Source organism: Barbus barbus, assembly GCF_936440315.1.
Source record: "Barbus barbus genome assembly, chromosome: 38".
In the NCBI taxonomy this organism is placed as follows: domain Eukaryota; kingdom Metazoa; phylum Chordata; class Actinopteri; order Cypriniformes; family Cyprinidae; genus Barbus; species Barbus barbus.
In genome coordinates, this window is record NC_136716.1 from 8,878,347 (window position 1) to 8,900,960 (window position 22,614).

A 22,614-nucleotide genomic window follows, 5' to 3' on the forward strand; every position below is an offset into this window, starting at 1 on the left:
TAAGAACAATCTGGGTTATTCCATTCTAAATTACATACATTTTCTTGATTATAAAATATAGTTTGCAAACACACACCACTTGAATGATACTCTTTTTGCCATGTTTTAAGTGGAAAATGAGCAATGCTAATATAGCTTTGTAACACTCAGAACACTTACAAAGCGTCAACAAGAACAGACCTTTGTGTCAGACAGTATATGAAATATATTTTCAAATGCATATTCAGGAATAAAACAGTATTTCCAAATACCACAGTCAGTGACTCTGAAATATTGAGTTTCAGCTAAATAAAACTGCATATTCATACTCTCATGAAGACACCTGTTCACCATCAAAAGCGCCTACACTGGGGATATGGGAATCAGAAATGAACCTGGGAGCAGGGGAAGAATGTTGCCTTATCTAATGCATCATGTTTTGTGTGTGTCGTTTACCTGGGAAAGAGATGGCAACAGGATGCACTAGAGGAAGAACGCAGGCCGGCAGAGGCAGTGATAGTTGTGGCTGATCAATGTATTTGTCTATTATAAAGAGCTTTGTTTGTTACCCGTTAATTACTGTAGATTGTAACTAAAGTAGTAGTGTCCATTTATTGTTTTTTTCTCCTCAGACCTAATGTTTGTCTTTTGCCCTCTTCACATCACTGTGTTCTAATCTGGTTTTGAAACACTTTTGCTTGGTGTGATAGCTCAGCTACAGTAGTTTGCCCACACTAGTTCAACCAACACAGAACTGCAATCATCTCTGAACCCAGTTTAGACTGATGAGTGTGAATTCTCACATCTTTTTTTGTGCAAGTGGGTTGCTTTAAGTTGAGTTATGTTTCTTTCCAGCTCATGACAGCATACGTTCTATGGAAAGCCGTTTTGACTTTTATTCCTTCTCGGGATATGAATTCTTGATATCAACAATTTAATTGTCACTAGTGACAATTAAATGGTTGATATCAAGAACTAAATTGTTGATATCAATAATAGTTGATATCAAGAATTAAATTGTTGATATCAACAATAAAATAGTTAATATGAAGAATAGACATTTTTACTAGTAAGAATTGTATTTCTGATATGTGAAATTGGAATTTCAACTAGTAAGAAATTAATTCTTGATATCAGCAATTGATTTTGAATGGCAGCCTATGGTGACATTTAACTAGTGAAAATACAAATACAGGTATCAAAAATTTAATTCTTGATATCAAGAAATAAATTGTTAATATCAAGAATTAGCATTTTAACTAGTGAAAATTTAATTGTTGATATCAAGAATTAACATTCTTACTAGTGGAAATGTAATTGCTGATATCAAAAATAGCCATTGTTAGTAGTAGAAATCTAATTCCTGATATAAAGAATTAGCATTTTAACTAGTAAAAATGTAATTGTTAATATCAAGAATTCATATCCTGAGAAGGAATAAAAGTCAAAACGGCTTGCCATATACGTTCAGCCTGTTTAATAAACTGATGTTAAAGCTATTTAAACTAAATGAACCAAAGAAGTTACTCAAATTAATTTGGAACCACTCTGTTCCACACCAAGAAGTGTAAGTGAATCACATCTACTGATACAGCTAGACTGTGAAGAAACCATAATGACTGAGGGTAAGTTTACTGTTAAGAAAGAAAGAAAGAAAGAAAGAAAGACAGACAGACAGACAGACACACACACACAAGGTGAACTGCGCAATTTACTGAAAAGCATTTTCAGCTGCTGATGGTGGACTGTGCTGCTAAAAGATATGTATTGACCTTTTTTTAATTTGTCTCAATTTGTTAAAATTAATACATTGAAATAGCAACATTTTATGTAAATTTCTCATTAAATAAGATCTACATTTCTCAATTTCATTCATGCTTAACAACATGAAAAATATTCCTGAGAGTTTGACCAAAAAAAATAAATAAATAAGTCTGGAGAAACATTACTTGTAAGTGTCTCCAGGGGGAGCCACAATTTGACAAGCTGACAAAATGTCTGGTCTGGTCTCTGGCATCAACATGGCATCAACATGGCATTATCATCACCCAAAGAAGTGCTGCTCACTGGATATTTTCTCTTTTTTTGCTTGCCCTGTTTAGCTGTATCCACTTCTTCACATCCGTCAACAAGTCCTCTGTAAATGCAGCATGTCAACTCTTCCAGTTCATTGAAAGGCATCAATTTGTTAGTGAAGATGGAATCAGTTACTTCACTCACTACATTTTAGAATATTCTGATATGCACTTAATGCTATAGTGTTTTTGCATTAAAGAGATTACCCTTGACCAATTTTGAATGCTGCACAACATGAAAACTGTACAACATGAATAACCAATAAAGCATTTTATTTTAAAAATACTATAATTTTGCACATAAAAACAACACCAGAGAAGCTGATTTAGTTTCACTTTTTTGTTGCAGTAATTTATCCCGGATAGTGATGAATGTGCTTAGTATGAACCTCCACTTTGCTTACTTAAAGGAACACTCCACTTTTTTTGGAAATAGGCTCATTTTACACCTCCCCTAGAGTTAAACAGTTGAGTTTTACCGTTTTTGAATCCATTCAGCCGATCTCCGGGTCTCTGGGAGTAGCACTTTAACTTAGCTTAGCATAGATCATTGAATCGGATTAGATCATTAGAATTTGGTCATCAAAAATGACCAAAGAGTTTTGATAATTTTCCTATTTAAAGCTTGACTCTTCTGTAGTTACATCGTGTACTAAGACCGACGGAAAATGAAAAGTTGGGATTTTTTAGGCTGATATGGCTAGGAACTATACTCTCATTCCGGCGTAATAATCAAGGAACTTTGCTGCCGTACCATGGGTGCAGCAGGCGCAATGATATGACGCAGCGCCTGAAAGTTGTGGACTACTTTCAGGCGCTGCGTCATATCATTGCACCTGCTGCACCCATGGTCCTCAACTGTTTAACTCTAGGGGAGTTGTAAAATGAGCCCATTTCCAAAAAAAAAAAGTGGAGTGCTCCTTTAAGGTTCAGGGTGTGTACGCTAACATTTCATAATAGGTAACATTTGAGTGTGCGCTTTAGAATTAGGTGCTTTGAATCTACAGGATGTGGAGAACTCACAGCTTGAAGAGACATAAATGATTCTTAATTATTAATCATAACCAAAGCAAAGGAAGGTGTATTAAAGTGTTAGTAATATAAGATGGACAATGACACTGTGCCAGGAAGCTTGTTTACAAGCAACCGTTTTATAAATTCAATTGAGAATTGTTATGCTTTACCATGAACGTTAACAACTATTTGTCAGTATTTTGCTAGTGTATCTCTTTGGTTATGACTGAATAATTTACCCCTTCCCACTATGATAGAGTAATAAAATAAACACGTTCCCACATATTTATCCAAAATACTTATAATAGCTTCCAGGTTTACATAGACATGTGCTCAGGAAGGACGTAGGAGATATCATCCCACGGGTGGCGATAGAGACCCTGCTTCAGACGTTTCTGGTCCAGATAATGACCTGTAGGATTAACAGTGAAAACAAATATATATATATAAAAATCATAAAATGTAACCTGCTTGATTCACACAAATGATACAAACTTCCTCAATTTTTAATGCAATGCAAAACTATTTAAAATAATCCCAATTCAACAACAGAAATCAATAACATACATTTTGGGTAATAGAGGTTATTTTCTCATCAAATATTCAGTTTTAGAACTGGTGGGACCGTGTTTGAACAGTAAAGAGTAATTCAGTGGTTTACCGATGAAACCAATGCTGCGTCCCAGAACGAAGATTCCATTAAGAGTCCCAATCTCAACAAATTCATCTGCCTCATCCCTGCAATGCATAAACAGCTCTCATAAACATACTTGAATGCAATGTAGATACATGATCTGCACAATGAGATTCAATAAATGTCAATTTAACTAGTGAAGAATACACTCTACAGAATGAGCCCTAAACAAACCAGACATTTAGATTTCAGACATTTGAAGTTAACACTTTCAGACTATTTTGAAAATCTAAATTACACATCTGCACTGCAACTGTCACATAATTTTGTCCCAGGCCCTGTGAATCCAAGCAACTGCCCAATGAAAATCACAATTTTAAAACTCTTAAAACTATTTCTGTTCTCGGTGACTATGTGCGAACCCTGGTGCTGGAAATATGTAGATCAAACCATAATATTAAACACATATATTAAAAACAATAATCTTCTTGACTTACCGTGTGAATCCTCCACATGTTCTTAAGAGGTCCACAAACGCCACACCAATAAAACCATCAACGTTTAGAATAAGGTTGGGTTTCTGCAGAGTGTGAAAGAGATTTTAATGTGAGCATGACATGAAGAAACAATCACACAGCAAAACACACAAGCATTAAAATGGCATCAGTAATAACATCACCTTCGAGGTAGTGATCTTCTCTACTTCAAGGGCGTAGTCCAGTAACTGTGTTGATGGGAAATTCTGCTTCACAAAGTCCTTCAGAATCTGCACCCTCATATCAGGGTTATTGATCTGTCAACGAAAAAACCCAGATATGAACATATAGAATATATTAACAGTTGTACTAACAGATGTATATGGAAACTGTATGGAAACGAGAATAAGGGCTGCCAGTACTTCTTGAAAATTTATCTGCAACTTGCAATAAATGTCTGTTGCTCGGCTCATCACAAGTCAAATGACAAACAAAAGTGTCCAGCAAACATAAGGAATAATCTTTTTAAAGTCGTGTTCTACACACATAATCCATGTATCATTCGTTCATTCATTTTTTTATTTAATATTGAAAGTAGAAAAATGAAAAAATTACTCCTTTTCTGTTTTTTTTCTTTCCAAAAAATGACAAACGAGAATTCAGCTTAATCGTTTTTTGTTCAGAAAAATGAAAAAATAACTTGAATATTCGATTTCTACAAGTGGTCAGGAATTAAAATGCCTCTTTCTGCTGATTGGTCAGCCGAAGATCAAACCGTGCCGTCATCAGTTCTTCCGCAGCATAACGCAGCAGAATAATAGTCCTCCGCTGCTGCAGTTGTACGGATTCTTAACACATTTATTGCAACTACATTTCATCTTTTTTCATCAAACAGACTAATGAATAGCTCGACAACTCAGACCAGAGCAGAGTCTAGGTCTTTCTTCTGTGCAGATATAAATTCTATTCTTTGCATCAGCTGGGCATGGCAGGGTATGATGATGGCTGTCATAGCCTGCTCACCCAGTAAGTCTGTTTGTTTAATTAAGTAATTAATTAATTTGTTTCAAAATAAATATTTTAAACACTAAGACAAAAAGGAAAGAATAATAAATTGGCTTATAGGCCTATAATGTTCACACAATGCCTGTCATTCCCTAACAACCGGAGAACAACATCACCATAGAGTGCCTTTCACCCCTCACAATACTCAAACATTTTGGTTTTAATTTCCCATTCGCTTTATGTCATATGTCCATGGACATATATATTACTGTTAAATACGTTTTCATTGCAAAATTTGATAATTGAAAATTATATTGTCTGAAAGGTATGATGTCCCTTTCCTAAACAGGGTTATTTGTTTTCTTTCAAATCATAAATACATAAAAGATTTTATGTAAACTATGTGTTTTTAAAAGAAACTCACACATGTATTTTTTCTTATTTGGAGAAAACTGTGATATTTGGATGCAGTTTTTTGTTTTCATTTTATTGCCCCCACACCTAGCTATTGAACATGCTGGATTATATAGATATGATTGAATTATTATTTAAAATATTATTGTAAAATATCAAGATGACAGGGTGGACCAGCACATGACGGTGTGGACACATAATGCAGAATACACAAATCATGACAAAATATGAAAATCAATTGATTATAATTGATATCTCAAAAGGATATGCACTTGTGAGCGGCGTGAGCTGCTGTGCACTCGCAAACAACGCAAGATTTTCATAAAATATAATAACTATAATATAATTTGTTTCTCACCAAACCCACAGAATACCTTCAGAATGCTTGGAATATATGCCACGAGATGCATAGGATTATTTTACAACAGATATGCATCCCCTTCAAAAAAACAAAACAAAAACAAAACTAAAGCCACCATTTTCTCCCATTAAATTGGCAAGTGTGTGCGGGAAATTTTTTTTGCATTAAGTAATAAGCCTTTAGAACAACATTAAGGTGAGCAGTCACTCTAGTTCACACAGTTCCAGTAGGGATCGCGGAAACAAACTGGGCTGGGTTTGCAGAATAAATGTTAATATTAACAGTAATAATGGTATTAGTTAGATGCCACATATATTAGTCTATGTATTTTTGAGTTATGTTTCTCCCATGATTCTGAAAACAAAACAGACAACAAAAAAAAAAAAAAAAAAAAAGTAATTTACTTGAGTTTCTGACAAAATGTTTTATTAATGTTATAAATTAGTCTATTTAAAAATATTTATGGTCACACTTTATATTAGGTGGCCTTAACTACTATGTACTTACATCAAAAAATAAGTACAATGTACTAATTGTGGTCATATTGTATTGCAAAACACATTTGCTGCTATTGAGGTGGGATACGGGTAAGGTTAGGGACAGGTTTGGTGGTATGGGTAGGTTTAAGGGTGGGTTAAGGTGTCCCTTAGGTCAACAGTGTAATTATAAATATAATTACAGAAATTAATTACAGATGTAATTACATATAGGTATTTTTAAAAATATAAGTACAATGTAAAAACATGTATGTACACAATAAGTTCATTGTATCAAATGTTCATTTAAATGTAAGTACATAGTAGTTAAGGCCACCTAATATAAAGTGGGACCATATTTATTACTTTAAACGAATTCGCCTAATTATGTAAAAAATCATTTGAAAAAAAATAAATGAAGACTTGTTTCGTTTTGAATGAATGATTCAGACATCAAATACATGTAACAGTCACTGTTCACCACCTACTGGCATAATGTAACATATACAACCATTATTTGCAGCATATCATTACTTTCAAAGACCCATTTTGATCGCTGCTCTTTGTACCCACCTCCGTCTGTCAGTGGATCACCAGCTTTCTGACAAACAGACAGCAGCTAGTGACGGTGGGAGAACTCACATCCAACACCCACACCATCAACACTTGAGCTCCTCAGGGCTGCGTTCTCTCCCCACTGATATTCTCCCTCTACACAAATGACTGCACATCTAAAGACCTCTCTGTCAAACTCCTGAAGTTTGCAGATGACACTTCAGTCACTGGCCTCATCCAGGACGGCGACGAGTCTGCTTACAGACCAGAGGTTGAGCAGCTGGCTGTCTGGTGCAGTCACAACAACTTGGAGCTTAACACGCTCAAAACTGTAGAGATGATAGTGGACTTCAGGAGAAACCCCCCTACTCTCCCCCCACTCACCATCATGGACAGCACTGTGGCTGCAGTGGAGTCATTCAGATTCCTGGGCACCACCATCTCCCAGGACCTGAAGTGGGACATTCACATTGAGTCAAGACATGACTCAATGTGAATGTCCCACTCACATTGAGTCATGTCTTGAAATGAGGTGAAATCTGATCGCAACAGCCATTAATCAGCTGTCGGTGAACATGTCAAACCAGCGATCAAAGACTACAGATTTTAGCCTAGGATTATAGGAATCTTTTAGGATTTTCAAAATTTGTCTCAGATGACCAAATCGTGGCCAAAATCGCACAGTTTGAGGCGGGCTTTAGGAAAAGACAACAACAAAGTGTTTGAGGACCTTAAAGGCCTGTTGGTCTGATAATGGGAGAGAAGATCAGATAAATAGTTTGGTGCCAAGCCTGTGAGTATGGCGGGGTATCGTTCAAAAATGTACGATATCGATACCTTGAGTTCGATACCGGTTCCTGAACGATACTTTTTTCGATACCAATTTTATGAAATCAGATTTAGCATGATTACATTCTCAAAAAACTTTGGTTTTATTTTTCAGCTTGTTGACATTTATACAGACTCAAAGCCTCATCTCCTGAGCCACTGCACGAAGGAACAAAATATATCCAATACAATAAATCAGTGCAAATAGTTTTAATAAAGTTCAAATACTTTTCAGCTTACACACGTTAGGCTACGTTTACACTAGTGCGTGTTTGTAATAGATAAAGGTTTGTATGAATGCTCAAGAAGAAAGAGATAGATGACTGAAGCAGAGGAGGGAGATTCCTCAGAAGGAAGGATTAGTTTGCGCAAAGGGTGAACAGGCAGTTGAGAGTTCCAAGGCACCCCATATGCCGGTAGGGCTGATCTAATGCGCAAATACATAAAAAAGGAGGTGCCTGGCAGATTATATTGAGTTTTAAGATTCTGGAAGGATTTTAAACCACTATCATCATAGATATCTCCCAGAGTGTTTACTCTATTATGAGTCTATTGCGGACAATGAAATGGAGTACTGCCTGACAAAAGGTAATTATTGTGGAAAATATGCGAATGCCTATGCCATTTTGTAGCTAGTTGTGAACGTCTTTCAACATCCCTCCATGTGGAGAGGAGGTGGGTTACAATGGGACCAAAGCGAGATTTACACTGCCTAAGTGGAACTCCCAAAAAAACAAGATGCTTCAATTTATACAGATAAACGATAGATTCCTCAATTGCTCTGCAAGACACAGAAGAGTCAGGATCAAACCAAACTGCTAAAGGGCAGAGGGAAAAGGCTTGAGGATACAGTCTAAAATTAGGGAAAGAAAGACCTCCGTGTAATCTACATCGTTGTAAGGTAGTCAGTTTAATATGAGGACGTTTCCCATCCCATATATACCGTGAAACACATGCATCTAGTTTGTTCCAGTAGCCAACCGGTGGAGCGAGAGGAATCATGGAAGAAGAAGAAATTAATACGTGGGAGAACATTCATTTTAATCACCTATATACGAGCCTGAAAAGAAGTAGGAAGATGAGACCAATTTTCCAAATCTGAGGATACTTTGGCTAGAATACCATTATAGTTTTTTGAGACGATTTCCCGCAGGGAAGGAAAAACATCTATCCCCAAGTACGTAAAGTTTTGAACCAATGGAATAGATATAGAAAGGGACATGGAATAAATTTTAGAATTGAGGGGAAATAAACATGACTTACTCCAATTAAATTTAAATCCTGAGAGAGATCCAAAAAGGTCAAAGAAATTCAACACATGAGAAATAGACTGACGGCTTCTCCAAAAACAATAAGATATCATCAGCAAACAAAGAAATATGATGATGAGTATTCCGTATATTTATGGGCGAAATAGTTTCAGATTGTCTGACCGATTGAGCTAAGGGTTCCAAGGATAGGGCAAATAACAGAGGAGAAAGCGGGCAACCCTGACGAGTACCTCGACGTATAAAGAGTGGGTTAGAGTGAACAGCACTTGTGAGAACAGTGGCTGCTGGATTGGCATACAGAACTTTTATCATATTTATGAAACTCGATCCCAGACCCACATGCTGTAGAACCGCCCATAAATAGTTCCATTCTAGCTGATCGAAAGCTTTCATCGCATCTAGAGATAATACTGCGCAAGGAGAGGACAAACTATTCTTTGAATTAATAATATGATATAACCTGCGTAAATTATCCGAAGCCGAGTGAGATTTAATGAATCCTGTTTGGTCATAATGAACTAGCCTATTCATAAATTTCTCTAGACGACGAGATAGTACTTTAGCATATAATTTAACATCAGTCCCTATCAAAGAAAGTGGCCGGTAACTAGAACAGGAAGTCGGATCTTTCTTTTTTTAACAAAAGAGAAATAACAGCTATATTAATAGATGGGTGAAATGAGCCTTGTGTAAGTGAAAAATGTATCATAAGTGAGTGAGTGAGTGAGTGAGTGAAGTGAAGTGACATTCAGCCAAGTATGGTGACCCATACTCTGAATTCGTGCTCTGCATTTAACCCATCCAACGTGCACACACACAGCAGTGAACACACACACACCGTGAACATACACCCGGAGCAGTGGGCAGCCATTTTATGCTGCAGCGCCCGGGGAGCAGTTGGGGGTTCGGTGCCTTGCTCAAGGGCACCTCAGTCGTGGTATTGAGGGTGGAGAGAGCGCTGGACATTCACTCCCCCACCTACAATTCCTGCCGGCCGGAGAATCGAACCCGCAACCTTTGGATTACAAGTCCGACTCTCTAACCATTAGGCCACGACTTCCCACAAATCTAACACGAGGGGGCCTAAATCCGACCAAAAAGTAGTATATTTTAGATTGGAATGCCATCTATGGCTGGGGGTTTCCCCTTGTTCATAGATCGAATTGCTGACTCCAGCTCCTGAAGAGTGATCGGTTCAGCCAGATATTCCGAATCTGAATCTGACAGCCTTGGTAAATCAAGGTTGGACAGAAAAGATGCAAAAGAGTCAGGGTCACCATCAGCAGAAGTAGTATAGAGATTAGAGTAAAAAGAGTGAAAGGCGATATTAATGTTTTTTGGGTCTGTCATAATGAGCCCAGATTGGGATTTCACAGCTGAAATATGAGCAACCTTTTCATTGTTGCGTAATCTTAGGGCTAAAAGGTGGCTTGGTCTACTCCCTTGAAAATAATAATTCTGCCTGGATCTTTGGATCAGGATTTCTGCCCTGGATCTCAGTAATGAATTGAGTTCGGACCTAACCGCCATGATTTTACTGAGTGTATTGTCTGAGAAACAACGCTGATTATCTCTAGTCAGATTCTGGAGCTGTGATTCCAGTTCAACTATCTTTTTGTTTCGGGTTTTCTGAAGGAAAGAGGCATATGAAATTTAGTTATTCCTTATAAACCCTTTAACTGCATTCCAAAGTGTTCAAGGATCATCCACTGAACCTTGGTTAATTTCAATAAACTCAGCAATTTTATTTCTGAATTGACTGCAAAAATTTTCATCCTGTAACAATTTAGGGTTATATCGCCATCTAGTGGCACGCGATGGCCGAGGGAACAAAGATAATCTGCACAAATTTCCATCATGATCCGACAAAGATAAGAAACAGATATCGGCATCACGAACAGCTGAAGATAAAGATGTAGAAATTTGCAAATAGGATTTATGAGTAGCAGAAAAGAAAGTGAAAGACTTAGCAGAAGGGTTTAATAAACACCAACTATCCACCAACGAGGAAGAGGTTACACATTGCCGAAGTTTGTCAGAACACAAAGCTTGAGAGTGTGATTCCTTTGGTCCAGATCTATCTAGGAAATGTGACATTACAGAATTCGTATCTGCACCCAATACAATTTCAAAATCTGAAAACTTCATGAGATAGGTTGACAAAACAGAAAAAAAGTAGGGTCAGGAGTACAAGGGGCATAAACTGATAGAGAAATACAACATTCCTATTCTCCATTATTGTTTTTATATGTGTTATTTTACCATCTGTATCACAACCTTTCTCTAAAATAGTAATATTTAAAGTTCTCCGGACCAACATTAGAACACCCTTGGTTTTAGTATCCGAAGATGAGTAAGATACCACTTCATAAAACTTATTACACCTGCGTATATCCCCCTCTTTCAAATGGGATTCTTGACCTAACACTATATCAATCTTTCTTCTTCGCAAAAAATCCAGAAAACCTGTATGTTTGTGAGGGCCATTTAGCCCATTAATATTACAACTCAGAATATTAAGGTCAGTCATAGGTATCAAACAGAATTACTGCATAAGACGACAAAATACAAGTTTGAGAATAAAAACAGCTGAGTCTACCATTAAACCACCCCCCACCCTCCCCGTTACCATTCAAAAAAACAAACAAACACATTCCCATGAACTATGGCAGATCAAACCAAGAACAAACCTTGATCTGCCAGCCCCCCTTAACATGGTCCGTGGCGTCAACAAAAATCTGCACATTACTGTAGCACCAACATTTGGCCCCATAGTCACATATTGACTAGGTAGTATTTCTAATTAAAAAAATAAAAATAAAATAAAAAAATAAAGAAAAGATTGAAAGAAAGAGATACAGAATACAACTAAAACAAATATGCACAATGAACTATGAATTAAGAACTGAACATTAAAGTGAACAGTGAAAGACAGTCACCTAACCATTTAGAGCATCTCTTCTCCAATGTCCAGCTGAAGCTCACTGAGAGTTGGTGGATGAATGGGATCTGAGAAAATCTCTTGCTTCTTCTGGGGAATATAGCATTTTAGGTTCACCTTGATTGAGAATGACCTTCAGCTTTGCAGGATAAAGTAGAAAATTCTGGATGCCAGCGTCTCTCATCTCCTTTCTAATTGGCGCAAATGCACTTCTTTTTGTGGTGACCGGAGACAAATCTGGAAAGAAAGACAGCGTTGCTCCGTTGGATGTTTTCACTTCAATCTCTTTGCCCGCCAGAGACGGGAGCTCATAGGGTCGTCCTTTTCGGAACCTTCAGACAACCCGACCAGATGCAGATTGCTGCACCTATTGCGATCCTGCAAGTCCACAACCTGTTGCTCGAGCGCGGCAACGCGTCTATCGTGATCTGTGACTACTTTCTTTTGTTCTCTCATCTCCCCTGTAAGAAGATCCAGTTTAGAGCATAGCGACTGAACAACTGACATGTGAGAAGCGAACTCGTTCCGCATCACCGTCAACTGGGTTCTTAGAATGTCCTCACAGTGTGTAACAGTGTTCGCCATCTTGTCCATATCGCTCGCGGTCGGTGGCTTGGATTTCTTCTTAATCGGAGAAGCCGATGGAGACAACTCCTGATGTTTACGACAGCATGCCATCAGGTAAAGCACCACCAATGAATAAAATCGGCAAAAAGAGGCCAAACGTACGGAGCTCTACTCGAGTGCGACTAGGTTCATGAGCACGCCACGTGACTCCCAGGGGGTTTACTATTAAAATTAATACATGGAAGAAATGTTGTGTGATCATTACTTAAAAAAAAATATAGTTTTAATAATTTTAATAGTAGCCTAGTAGTAGCAGTATGTACATTCTGCTGAACAACAGTAATATATTTCTGCCGCAGTGTCTTTCAAGTTAAACCAAACTTTTATCTTGAAGAGTTGCCGTGAATACCTTTACAGGTCTGTGTGTATATGATATGATGCCAATTTTACTCAAATCAAACGGTAAAATGCTCAGGAAGTGACTCTCAGAGCAGTTCTGGAGATGTTGTTGATGTGTTTATGTCCTCAATTAGTGAGACGGCAGGCGCTGAAATCCCCGCGAGCATCACACTCGCTTCAGTCTGTGTCTAGTAAACAAAACCGCACGATATAGAGAGCAGGCTGCTCCGTACGCTTTCGAATCGCTCTCGCGGATGTCAAACACTGATCAATCTGCGACGCATCGCTTCTAGTCGAACACACCTAGTGCTGCAGGCTGGCTCACTGACGTTGATGAGATTAACCCCTTAGGTATCGAAATTTGATAGCGAACGACGAGACGTCTTTCGATACTCGATGGTATCGAGGCAATTCGGTCAGTGCCTAAAAAGTATCGAACTCGATACCCAGCCCCAGGGCCATAGCTGTGGTTTGCAGGTTGTAACAGTGGGCCCTGTTTGAAATTGTTTAATTTGTATGTTCGTTCTATTTATTTGTTTGTGCTATTTACACTATGTTACTATGTTTACGTTTTTTCAAGTTTGTAGTTGTCCAGGTACAGAAACTGAATAATCAAATGTAAAACAGCACTGCATAGTCTTCACTGTAAAAATGAAATATACAGTCAAACCAAAATTTATTCAGACACTTTCAGCATTTAATGTCAGATAACTTTGATACAAAGGTATGTAATGGATTACAAGTCGTGGGGGAAGTCGTGGCCTAATGGTTAGAGAGTCGGACTCGTAATCGAAAGGTTGCGAGTTCGAGTCCCCGGCCGGCAGGGATTGTAGGTGGGGGGAGTGAATGTACAGCGCTCTCTCCACCCTCAATACCACGACTGAGGTGCCCTTGAGCAAGGCACCGAACCCCCAATTGCTACCCGGGCGCCGCAGCATGGCTGCCCACTGCTCCGGGTGTGTGTTCACGGTGTGTGTGTGTATTTGTTCACTACTCACTGCTGTGTGTGTGCACTTGGATGGGTTAAACGCAGAGCACCAATTTCGAGTATGGGTCACCATACTTGACAATACGTCACGACTTTACTTTACTTTTACTTTACTTTTTTACTTTACTTTACAAGCAACCCCAAAAAATCTGACAACTGTATGACAATATTTACACAACTATTAATACTTTGTTGACCAATTACCAAGCAATGCATAATTTTTTTCAGTCTGTGGTGTAAAAAGGTCGCATTAGCAATTAAAGAAGAAAAAAAAACATGATCAGGTCAAAGTGTCTGAATAATTTTTGGTCCCACTTTTTTTTAATCAATTTTACTGGTAGTCCACTGTATGAAGAATTTTAGGGTAAAATGTGTCACAGTTTACTTTATTTTGCTATACTCACTTACATAAATGAAATATAGTGTCCTGCACCCACTAGTAAAAAAATATAAAAAATTAGATGTGGTGTCAGAATAATTTTTGGTTTGACTGTGGATTAATTATTGTTAAAACAATTCCAGTCAGGATTTAGACCGTATCATAGTACTGAGACTGCTCTCATTAGAATTACAAATGACCTGCTTCTATCATCTGATCGTGGTTGTATCTCTTTATTAGTGTTACTGGATCTTAGCACTGCGTTCGACACTATCAACCACAACGTTCTTTTGAATAGACTAGAATACTTTGGCATTAGAGGAAGTGCCTTAGCATGGTTCAAATCGTACTTATCTGACCGCCATAAATTCGTAGCAGTGAATGAAGAGGTATCATATCGATCACAAGTGCAGTATGGAGTACCTCAAGGCTCAGTACTAGGGCCGTTACTTTTCACGCTTTACATGTTACCCTTGGGAGACATTATCAGGAGACATGGTGTTAGCTTTCACTGTTATGCTGATGATACTCCGCTATATATTTCTTCGCGGCCCGGTGAAACCCACCAAATTGAGAAACTAACGGAATGCAGAGTCGATATAAAAAACTGGATGACGAGTAACTTCTTACTGCTAAATTCTGAAAAAACAGAGGTGTTAATTATCAGACCTAAAAACCCCACATGCAATAACCTAGAACACTATCTAACACTTGACGGCTGCTCTGTCATTTCTTCTTCATCAGTTAGGAACCTCGGTGTGTGTCAGGAGTATGGACTGTTTTGCTCCCCATGTGTTCCATGTGACCCAGTTTCTCCCTCATGTTGAGTGTTAATTTGATTGCTGTCTCAATTGATTACTTTCACAAGACATAACCAACAGTTTTTCGAGGATACTCTCCAAGACGGGTATTTTGACATAATCTGGTATAATGTCGGTACAAGAGTAAGAAGAGGCATATTCGGTGTTCAAGCGATTCGAGACATGTCTCTTGGCGTGTGCCCTGTGCACACAGAACTGGGCTCTTTCACATCTTTTTCTGTTTGCATGTTTAAACTGCGATTTGTATTTGTTCGTTCAGGTGCAGGAGGACGCGAAGGAGAGCTCGGTTCGGTCTTGCTGTCTGTGAGACGCGGCTCTCTGTATAACTGTTTGCTATTATATTGTATATATTATGTATATAAAGTGGTTTAGTCTTTTCTAAGATTATTTTCGTTATGAAGAGAATAAGTTACATTTATTTGTGAATTTATTTTTTATTTGGTTTGGGACTTTTATTTTGAAATATCGATGGTTGTATGTAATGGCTGACTGCCTGCAAGGTTCTCAGTTCCTGTAAGCAAGCCAGTGGCAAACACAAATGTTATGCATGTGCGCTTTAATGGATGTCTCTTGTAAAGGATTTGAACATGAGCTTAAGGAGTATTCAAGACAATTTCTTTCATATAGCATGCAGCCAACGAGTTTTCACTGTAATTCCACTACATACGTTGGCACAAGTGGTTTCCGTACTACTGGTGGATTTGGGAGGAAAAAGCCAAATAAACCAGTAGTTTGAAAACCACTTGTGCCAACGTATGCTTGAGGGTAATTACACTGTGTGCGCACAGCTTTTCCGCATCTTGTGTTTGAATGCTTTAAACTCTTTTGAATGTGTAAATTGGCAAGGCTTAAAAACATGTGCAAATGATAAGCTTTCGTGACGACGCGCAGCAGTGGCCCGTCAACTGTCCTGAGCGTCTTTTTAAGCTGGCCTCAGGTTGAGATGGTCAGGGGGCCCCCCCTCAGCCATGGGCCCCTATAATCGTCACCACCTTTCACCCCAATAGCAACGTCCCTGCCCATCCCTACTTGTGAGGGACTTATAAACAAATAGTAATACCTTGAACTGGATTCTATATTCAATGGGGAGCCAGTGCAAACCAACCAAAACAGGAGTGATATTTTCCCTCTTCCTAGTTTTTGTTAAGTCTGGCCGCACCATTTTGGACCAACTGAAGGCGAGAGAAACAAGACTGAGCGACCCCTAAATACAATGAATTACAGTAGTCAAGTCTAGATTAAATGAATGTGTGAATAACAGTTTCTAAGTCTTTAAATTAAAGAAAATATTTAATTTAATTTTTTTTCACCCTAAGCTTTATTTGTTTGTCAAATTTAAGTGCCGGGTCAAAAATAACTCCCAGATTTCTTGCATGAAAACCTATGGTGTTAGTTATAGGAGCCAAGGTCTTTGAAAGGGTATTTGCAAAATCCGGACGTCCAAAAACTAACACTTCAGTCTTAGTCATTTAATTGAAGTTATCCGCCATCCAAATTTTAACTTCACTCAAACAGTCAAATAATGGCTGGAGAGATGTATTCTCATCAGACTTAACAGGGAAATAAAGCTGTATGTCATTGTCATAGCAATAATACGAAGTCTGATGCTTATGAAAGATATTAGCCAATGGAAGGAGGAAAACAAAAGAGGGCCTAAAACGGATCCCAGTGGTACACCACATGTACATGCAGCAGAGGAGGAAGTGATGTTGTCAATTTCTACAGAAAACGTTCTCCCCTCAAGATAGGATGCAAACCAGTTTAAAGCTATTCCGCTAATGCCGACATACTGCTCAAGACGTTTCAGCAAAATAGAGTGATCGATAGTGTCGAAGGCTGCACTTAAGTCCAAGAGAACCAAAATTACACATTTTCCAGAGTCTACAGCCAGTAACAGACCATTTAACACTTTCAAAAGAGCAGATTCTGTGCTGTACTGAGCTCTGAACCCTGACTGGAACCTAATATGTCATTATTCTTTAAAAAAAGAAGTTGATGAAAAACAACCTTCTCCAGTACCTTCGCAAGAAAAGGAAGCTTAGAAATAGGACGATAAGTAGTTAAGACCAGAGGATCTAGAGTAGCCTTTTTAAGCACAGGCTGTATCACTGCGTGTTTAAAACATGATGGGACACAGCCACTAATAAGACTACTGTTAATTATAGACTGGATACATGGGCCAATAGTGTCCAATACTTCCGCAATAAAAAAATGAGGGAATCGGATCCAACGAACAAGGTTTCATATGACAGATAATATCTCTTAGATCGGATAGAGACAGGCTCAAAGGTAATTAAAGTAACTAAATTACAGTGATCAACAAAAGAGATATTTCCAGAATTTGTGATATTAGAGCGAATATTTTGAATCTTAGTAATAAACTAAAAAATCATTACAAACTGCAGGAGACACCTCTGGAAATGTAGTAGCAATAGGATTTAAGACCTTATTAATAGTACTAAATAAAACTTTTTGTCTACCAGCATTGCTATTAATCAAATTGGAAAAATATGCTGACCTAGCAGTCTTAACAAATGTCTGATAAGTCCTCAGACAGTCTCTCAAGATTTCATAGAATACTTGCAATTTATTTTGTTTCCATTTTCTCTCTGCCTGCCTACATTTTTTGCCTTAAAACTCCAGTTTCACAATTTAGCCAAGGCTGATTCATTGTTTTGGGGTATTTCAGTTTAGAGGGAGCAAAAGAATCCAAAATATTAACACAGAATTAAAATAAGAAATTAACTCTTCAGGGCCCATTTCAAAAGATGATTTAAAAGAAATAGCAACTTGAGAAGAAAAGGCTTCCGAGAATCGTACAGAAACATCAGAGTTAAAAAGGCGGATGTAATAACCAGAAAGAGATTAAAAATATAAAAAAAGTATTGAGATAAAAGTATTAAACAGTATTGAATTATGCTCAGAAAAAGAGCAATCTTCAATCAGAACAATTTGTAATAGAAATCCAAAAGACAATATCAGGTCAAGTGTGTGGCCTTTTTCGTGTGTAGCACCTAAGACAGATTGGAAAAGGTTAAAAGAATCAATGATTTGTAAAAATTCTGAGACTAACGGCTTATCAGGGCAGCACACATTAATATTAAAATCACCAAGAATCAAAAGTCTATCCACATCAGGCACGATTGTAGTTAAAAAATCAGAACATTCCTTTAAGAAGAGCTTATTATAGCTGCGGGGTCTGTAGATAAGAGCACAAAACATAGGGTACATCAAATCCACCCTACACAACTACACCTCAAAGCTAGCAAAGCACTCCACAGGTAAAATTCGGCATTTAAAATGCTTCTTAAAAATTGTGGCTACTCCTCCACCCCATGCCCACAGTCCTCGGTGAACTAAAAAAGTTGCAGTCACAGGGAGACGTTTCAATAACGAGCTGTGAGCTTTCCTGTAGCTCAAATAGTAGAGCATGGCGCTAGCAATGCCAAGGTCATGGGTTCGATTCCCAGGGAAAGCAAGAGCTGATAAAATGTAAAAACTGTAACTTGAATGCAATGTAAGTCGCTTTGGATAAAAGCGTCTGCTAAATGCGTAAATGTAAATGTAAATAAGGGGGTCAAGTTCATCAGTATTAAGCCAAGTCTCCGTCATAAAGATAAAGTCTAATTCATGAGATGCAAAAAAGTAATTGATTATAAAAATAGTTTGTTAACAATCGTGTGTTGATTAAAGCCATCTTTACCATTCGGGAAAACTGGAAGAAGCCATGACTGCCTAGGGTGAAGAATGATTCGATGATGAGGCCGCGCATTTTGGGATATGGAATTAGAAGACTCTGTACTCCATAAACTTCTAGTCTTCAGGATATTGCCAGAGCTCCTCCTCAAGCGAACTGCCACTCCACCTTTTTATATTGCTTCTTTTTATTAAAAATACAGTCCGGTAGACAGCAAACATCCATCCGCAACAGCGACTTAGGGAGAAGATTACAAAACCTCCCTTCACCGGAGTTACAGATACAGAAATTCACCATTGAGTCATTAAAGTCCAGTAAAGTTTGTCGATCGTAGATAAGAACTGCAGTAATTTGCTGTATAGCAGCAAACAAGGCAACAGAACGAGGAGACAAACAATAGGTAACACAAACAGAAAGAGATGGCTCGCCCTGAAACACGCTGGTGCAATCTTGGATCAATTTAATGATCCAAGAGTGAACAAAAGGGCTGGCAAAATCACTCTGAACCCTTCACATCCAGCACACTCCCCCTTTGAACTGTTGCCGTCTGGTCGACGCTACTGAGCTCTGAGCACCAGAACGACCAAAAAAAAAAAAGCATGGGTAAATAATGACAAAATTAAAATTTTTGGGTGAAGAGAGCCTTTAAGTCCTCTTTCATCATCTTCGAGATCCACCAATGGGAAGTGCACCCGCGCCTGACCTCTGCAGAATAATCCAATTGCACCAAGTCTGGCTTGACAGACAGGAGCATGTGCCCAATAGCAAGTAAGGGGCCGCCCCTTAACCGAGCACATATAGCCCCCGCACGCGCTACCTTTCCTCAGTTGAAATTTGCTTCTCGTGACCTCTGAAATTTACTCACAGCTCGTTGGTTTTGACTTCACTTAACCGTCTACCTCTCTGGATCAGCCTCCGCCAGGCGTGCTTGTCAATTTACCAGGCCAGTTGTTTTTATTCTGTAAGCTGCCCACGCTCGCACTAATTACTAGGCTGCCCGCCTTCTACCTGTCCTTTTCCATTGTCCGTTGTTATTGGCTCTTTCCAAACTGAGTTCGGTTGCCACCTTGGACACCTTGGCGAGCCTGCCCGGCCACGTGCTGCGCCCTCATCGCTGCTGGGGATCCCCATCCCTTTTGCGTTGTTTGCATGGGTTTTCAACATGAGCAGGAAGCCATCAATTTAAATAAATAAATATTGAGACTGAAGGGAGTAACCCCCCAAAACTGAAAGAGGCAGCAGTGAAAGCCTGGAAAAGCATCACAAAAGAAGAATGCAAAAGTTTGGTGATGTCAGTGGGTCACAGGCTTGATGCAGTAATTGAAAGAAAAGGATTTGCAACTAAATATTAAGTCTTTTTCACTTTAATCTGTTAATTCTATCTGTTCCAATACTTTTGGTAACATGAAAAATGGGTGGGTTCAAACAAAAGGTGAGTCTTTAAACCATTCATTCAACTAGACGTTTAAAAACGCTGATTCATTCAAAGAGAGATGTAATGAAATAATTTTAACTTTGAGCGCCACTTTTAAAGGCTCAGCTGACCAGCAATGTGCCAATGCTAAGACAGATTTCACTTTCCTTGGACATGACAACCTGTTTTCACAAATATACATGACTCAGCCTGAAGGACAGACGCAGGTAATCGCACGCAATCAGTCGATCTCTCTCTCATTTGCTGTCTGTTTAGGCTTGTTAAGTGCATATTTACTGAGCCTCTGTACAAACCCGCATGGTTATCATTACTAATATTCAGTACACATGCACGATTGGAAAACGAGAAGGGGGTAACCTTACGAAAAAGAAAACACGGAAATATCACTGTTGCTGCGGTTGTTGCATTCCTCTGCGGTTATGCTTGTCTGAGAATGAGGGCGTTCACGAAGTGGGTTTTACCTCTTCATTTCAGCCCATTACACGATCTCGAGAGTAATATTGCATGTACTTAAATTTTGGTCTGTTGCTCATACAAAGCTATCGTTTGACTTGGACTGTGTTAACTACTTTTATGGTGCATTTGGTTGGTTTATGGAATGGAAAAAAAGTGTTTCAATACACCCCTAGAAAATTGAAAATTATGTTACATGCATAATGAGTTGGGTAATCAGTGCCAGACTCTGATTCAAGTCAAGCCAAATTATGAATGAACTTGTTACACACTCGGGTAAATTTGTACTCAAACTTGACAGACTCAGACATTATGGGGTCAGAAATGTTCCAGTCGAGCCTACGTCATGTGTAACATGAAAGATAAAAAAATAAATAAGATAAAATTTAAGAACGAACATACGAACATAATACATTTCTCCCATTCTAACTTGATTAGTGTTTTTTTCTAAATATTCCTGATAAAACGAATCAAGTCTCATATAGTGTGTTTATCTGTGTGTGTATTTACTGATTTGACTCGATGCCCGATGCCCATAATCAGTACGCCATCTTTCTTCATCTTGTTGACAAACTCCATGGGCAGCAGGCCACTGTCGAACGCTTTACTGAACTGTTTGGCAGCTGCATCTAACGCGCCACCAAATCTATCTCCCTGCAGAACAGAAACACACGATTCAGTTCCTTTTTAAAAAATAGGAGAATAAACAAGCATATTTTTAACTGCTCATCATATAAATGTTAAATACCACATATAATAATGACTAAATATATAGTTACATGTTTTCTTAATACCTAATGATTGTAATATTACTTGTAAACCAACAACAGATATCAACAAATATCAGCAAAAAGCTAGTGAACTCTTGTTCTTGCTGTACTGTAGCAGAACCAGTTCAGTTTGGAAAGCAGCAGTATTGCGTGTACAGTGACTGATCTTACTATCGTCAGAAGTCCAGAGGTCAGACTGGACACCAAGTCTTTACCGGCACGAGCGCACACAATGGTGTTATGAGCACCAGATACAGCCGGCCCATGATCCGCAGTCACCATCAAACACATCTCGATGAACTGGCATGCGTAACGTGGTAATCTGTCAAAAACACACATGCACTCTCCCGATTTTAAGCAAAAACCATACATTATACAATACAAACACAGATGGTTTCTCAGTCAGTTCATTTGAATATTCTACATAAATGTAGGAATTTTACATAACAAACCTTCTCTGAAACCACAGCAGGCCCAGTACTCCTCCAAGGCCCATTTCCTCTTTGAATACCTCTGTGATGGGCATACCAGCATATATGAGCTCCTGGCCCCTTTCATCACAGATACTAGTCATGAATGATGCAGGTTTACGAATCAAACCCAGCTCCTACACACACAAAAGCAAATCAGATAAATACAGAAAATTGACCATATCCTCCTTTTTACTATGCATTTTAGTAGCCAGCAATTTCATTGTCTTTAATTTCCAGCGATTCAAGAGACATACAGAGTTTCCACCAAAATGCTCCATATATGTTAAAAGCACATTTCTTAAAATTTGACAAAAAAGAAAATGTGAAACTATATCATGAGCATCATCTTGAGGAAGTTCATTTTGTGTCATAGAGCAGCTGTATGACCTCCTTGTTTCGGGGAGAGGTGCATTTGCTGTTTGCTGTATTTGTTGTAAATTAAAAAAAAAAACGATTTTGCGCTTGGTTCCATTCACATGTAACACGATTTCAAGTCGATAACAGAATCCACCAAAGAGCAAAAAAACTCAATTTTAGAAATTAGGAAAAAAAAAAAAAAAAAAAAAGTACTTTTTTTTTTTCAAAATGTCATTTTTTGTATTT

General features: G+C 38.3%; 1 protein-coding gene across 4 annotated transcripts in view; it reads right to left on the reverse strand.

Moving 5' to 3' along the window:
* Positions 1–2,311: 2,311 nt before the first annotated feature.
* The window catches only part of aclyb (ATP citrate lyase b), a 64,739-nt gene continuing 44,436 nt past the window's right edge, over positions 2,312–22,614 (reverse strand). For 2 of the 4 annotated variants that reach the window (XR_013783109.1, XR_013783110.1), the window contains 8 exons: positions 21,991–22,145; positions 21,710–21,860; positions 21,279–21,422; positions 4,382–4,495; positions 4,200–4,282; positions 3,730–3,806; positions 2,891–3,480; positions 2,312–2,844 (listed from right to left, as the gene is read on the reverse strand). Coding sequence is in view for 2 of the 4 variants with exons in the window: in XM_079397501.1 (XP_079253627.1) it covers positions 3,386–3,480; positions 3,730–3,806; positions 4,200–4,282; positions 4,382–4,495; positions 21,279–21,422; positions 21,710–21,860; positions 21,991–22,145 (819 nt within the window). In the remaining 2 variants the exon portion in view is untranslated. Of the gene's footprint in view, positions 3,481–3,729; positions 3,807–4,199; positions 4,283–4,381; positions 4,496–21,278; positions 21,423–21,709; positions 21,861–21,990; positions 22,146–22,614 lie in introns of all 4 variants that reach the window. The other 2 variants (XM_079397501.1, XM_079397500.1) reach the window with 1 other exon arrangement.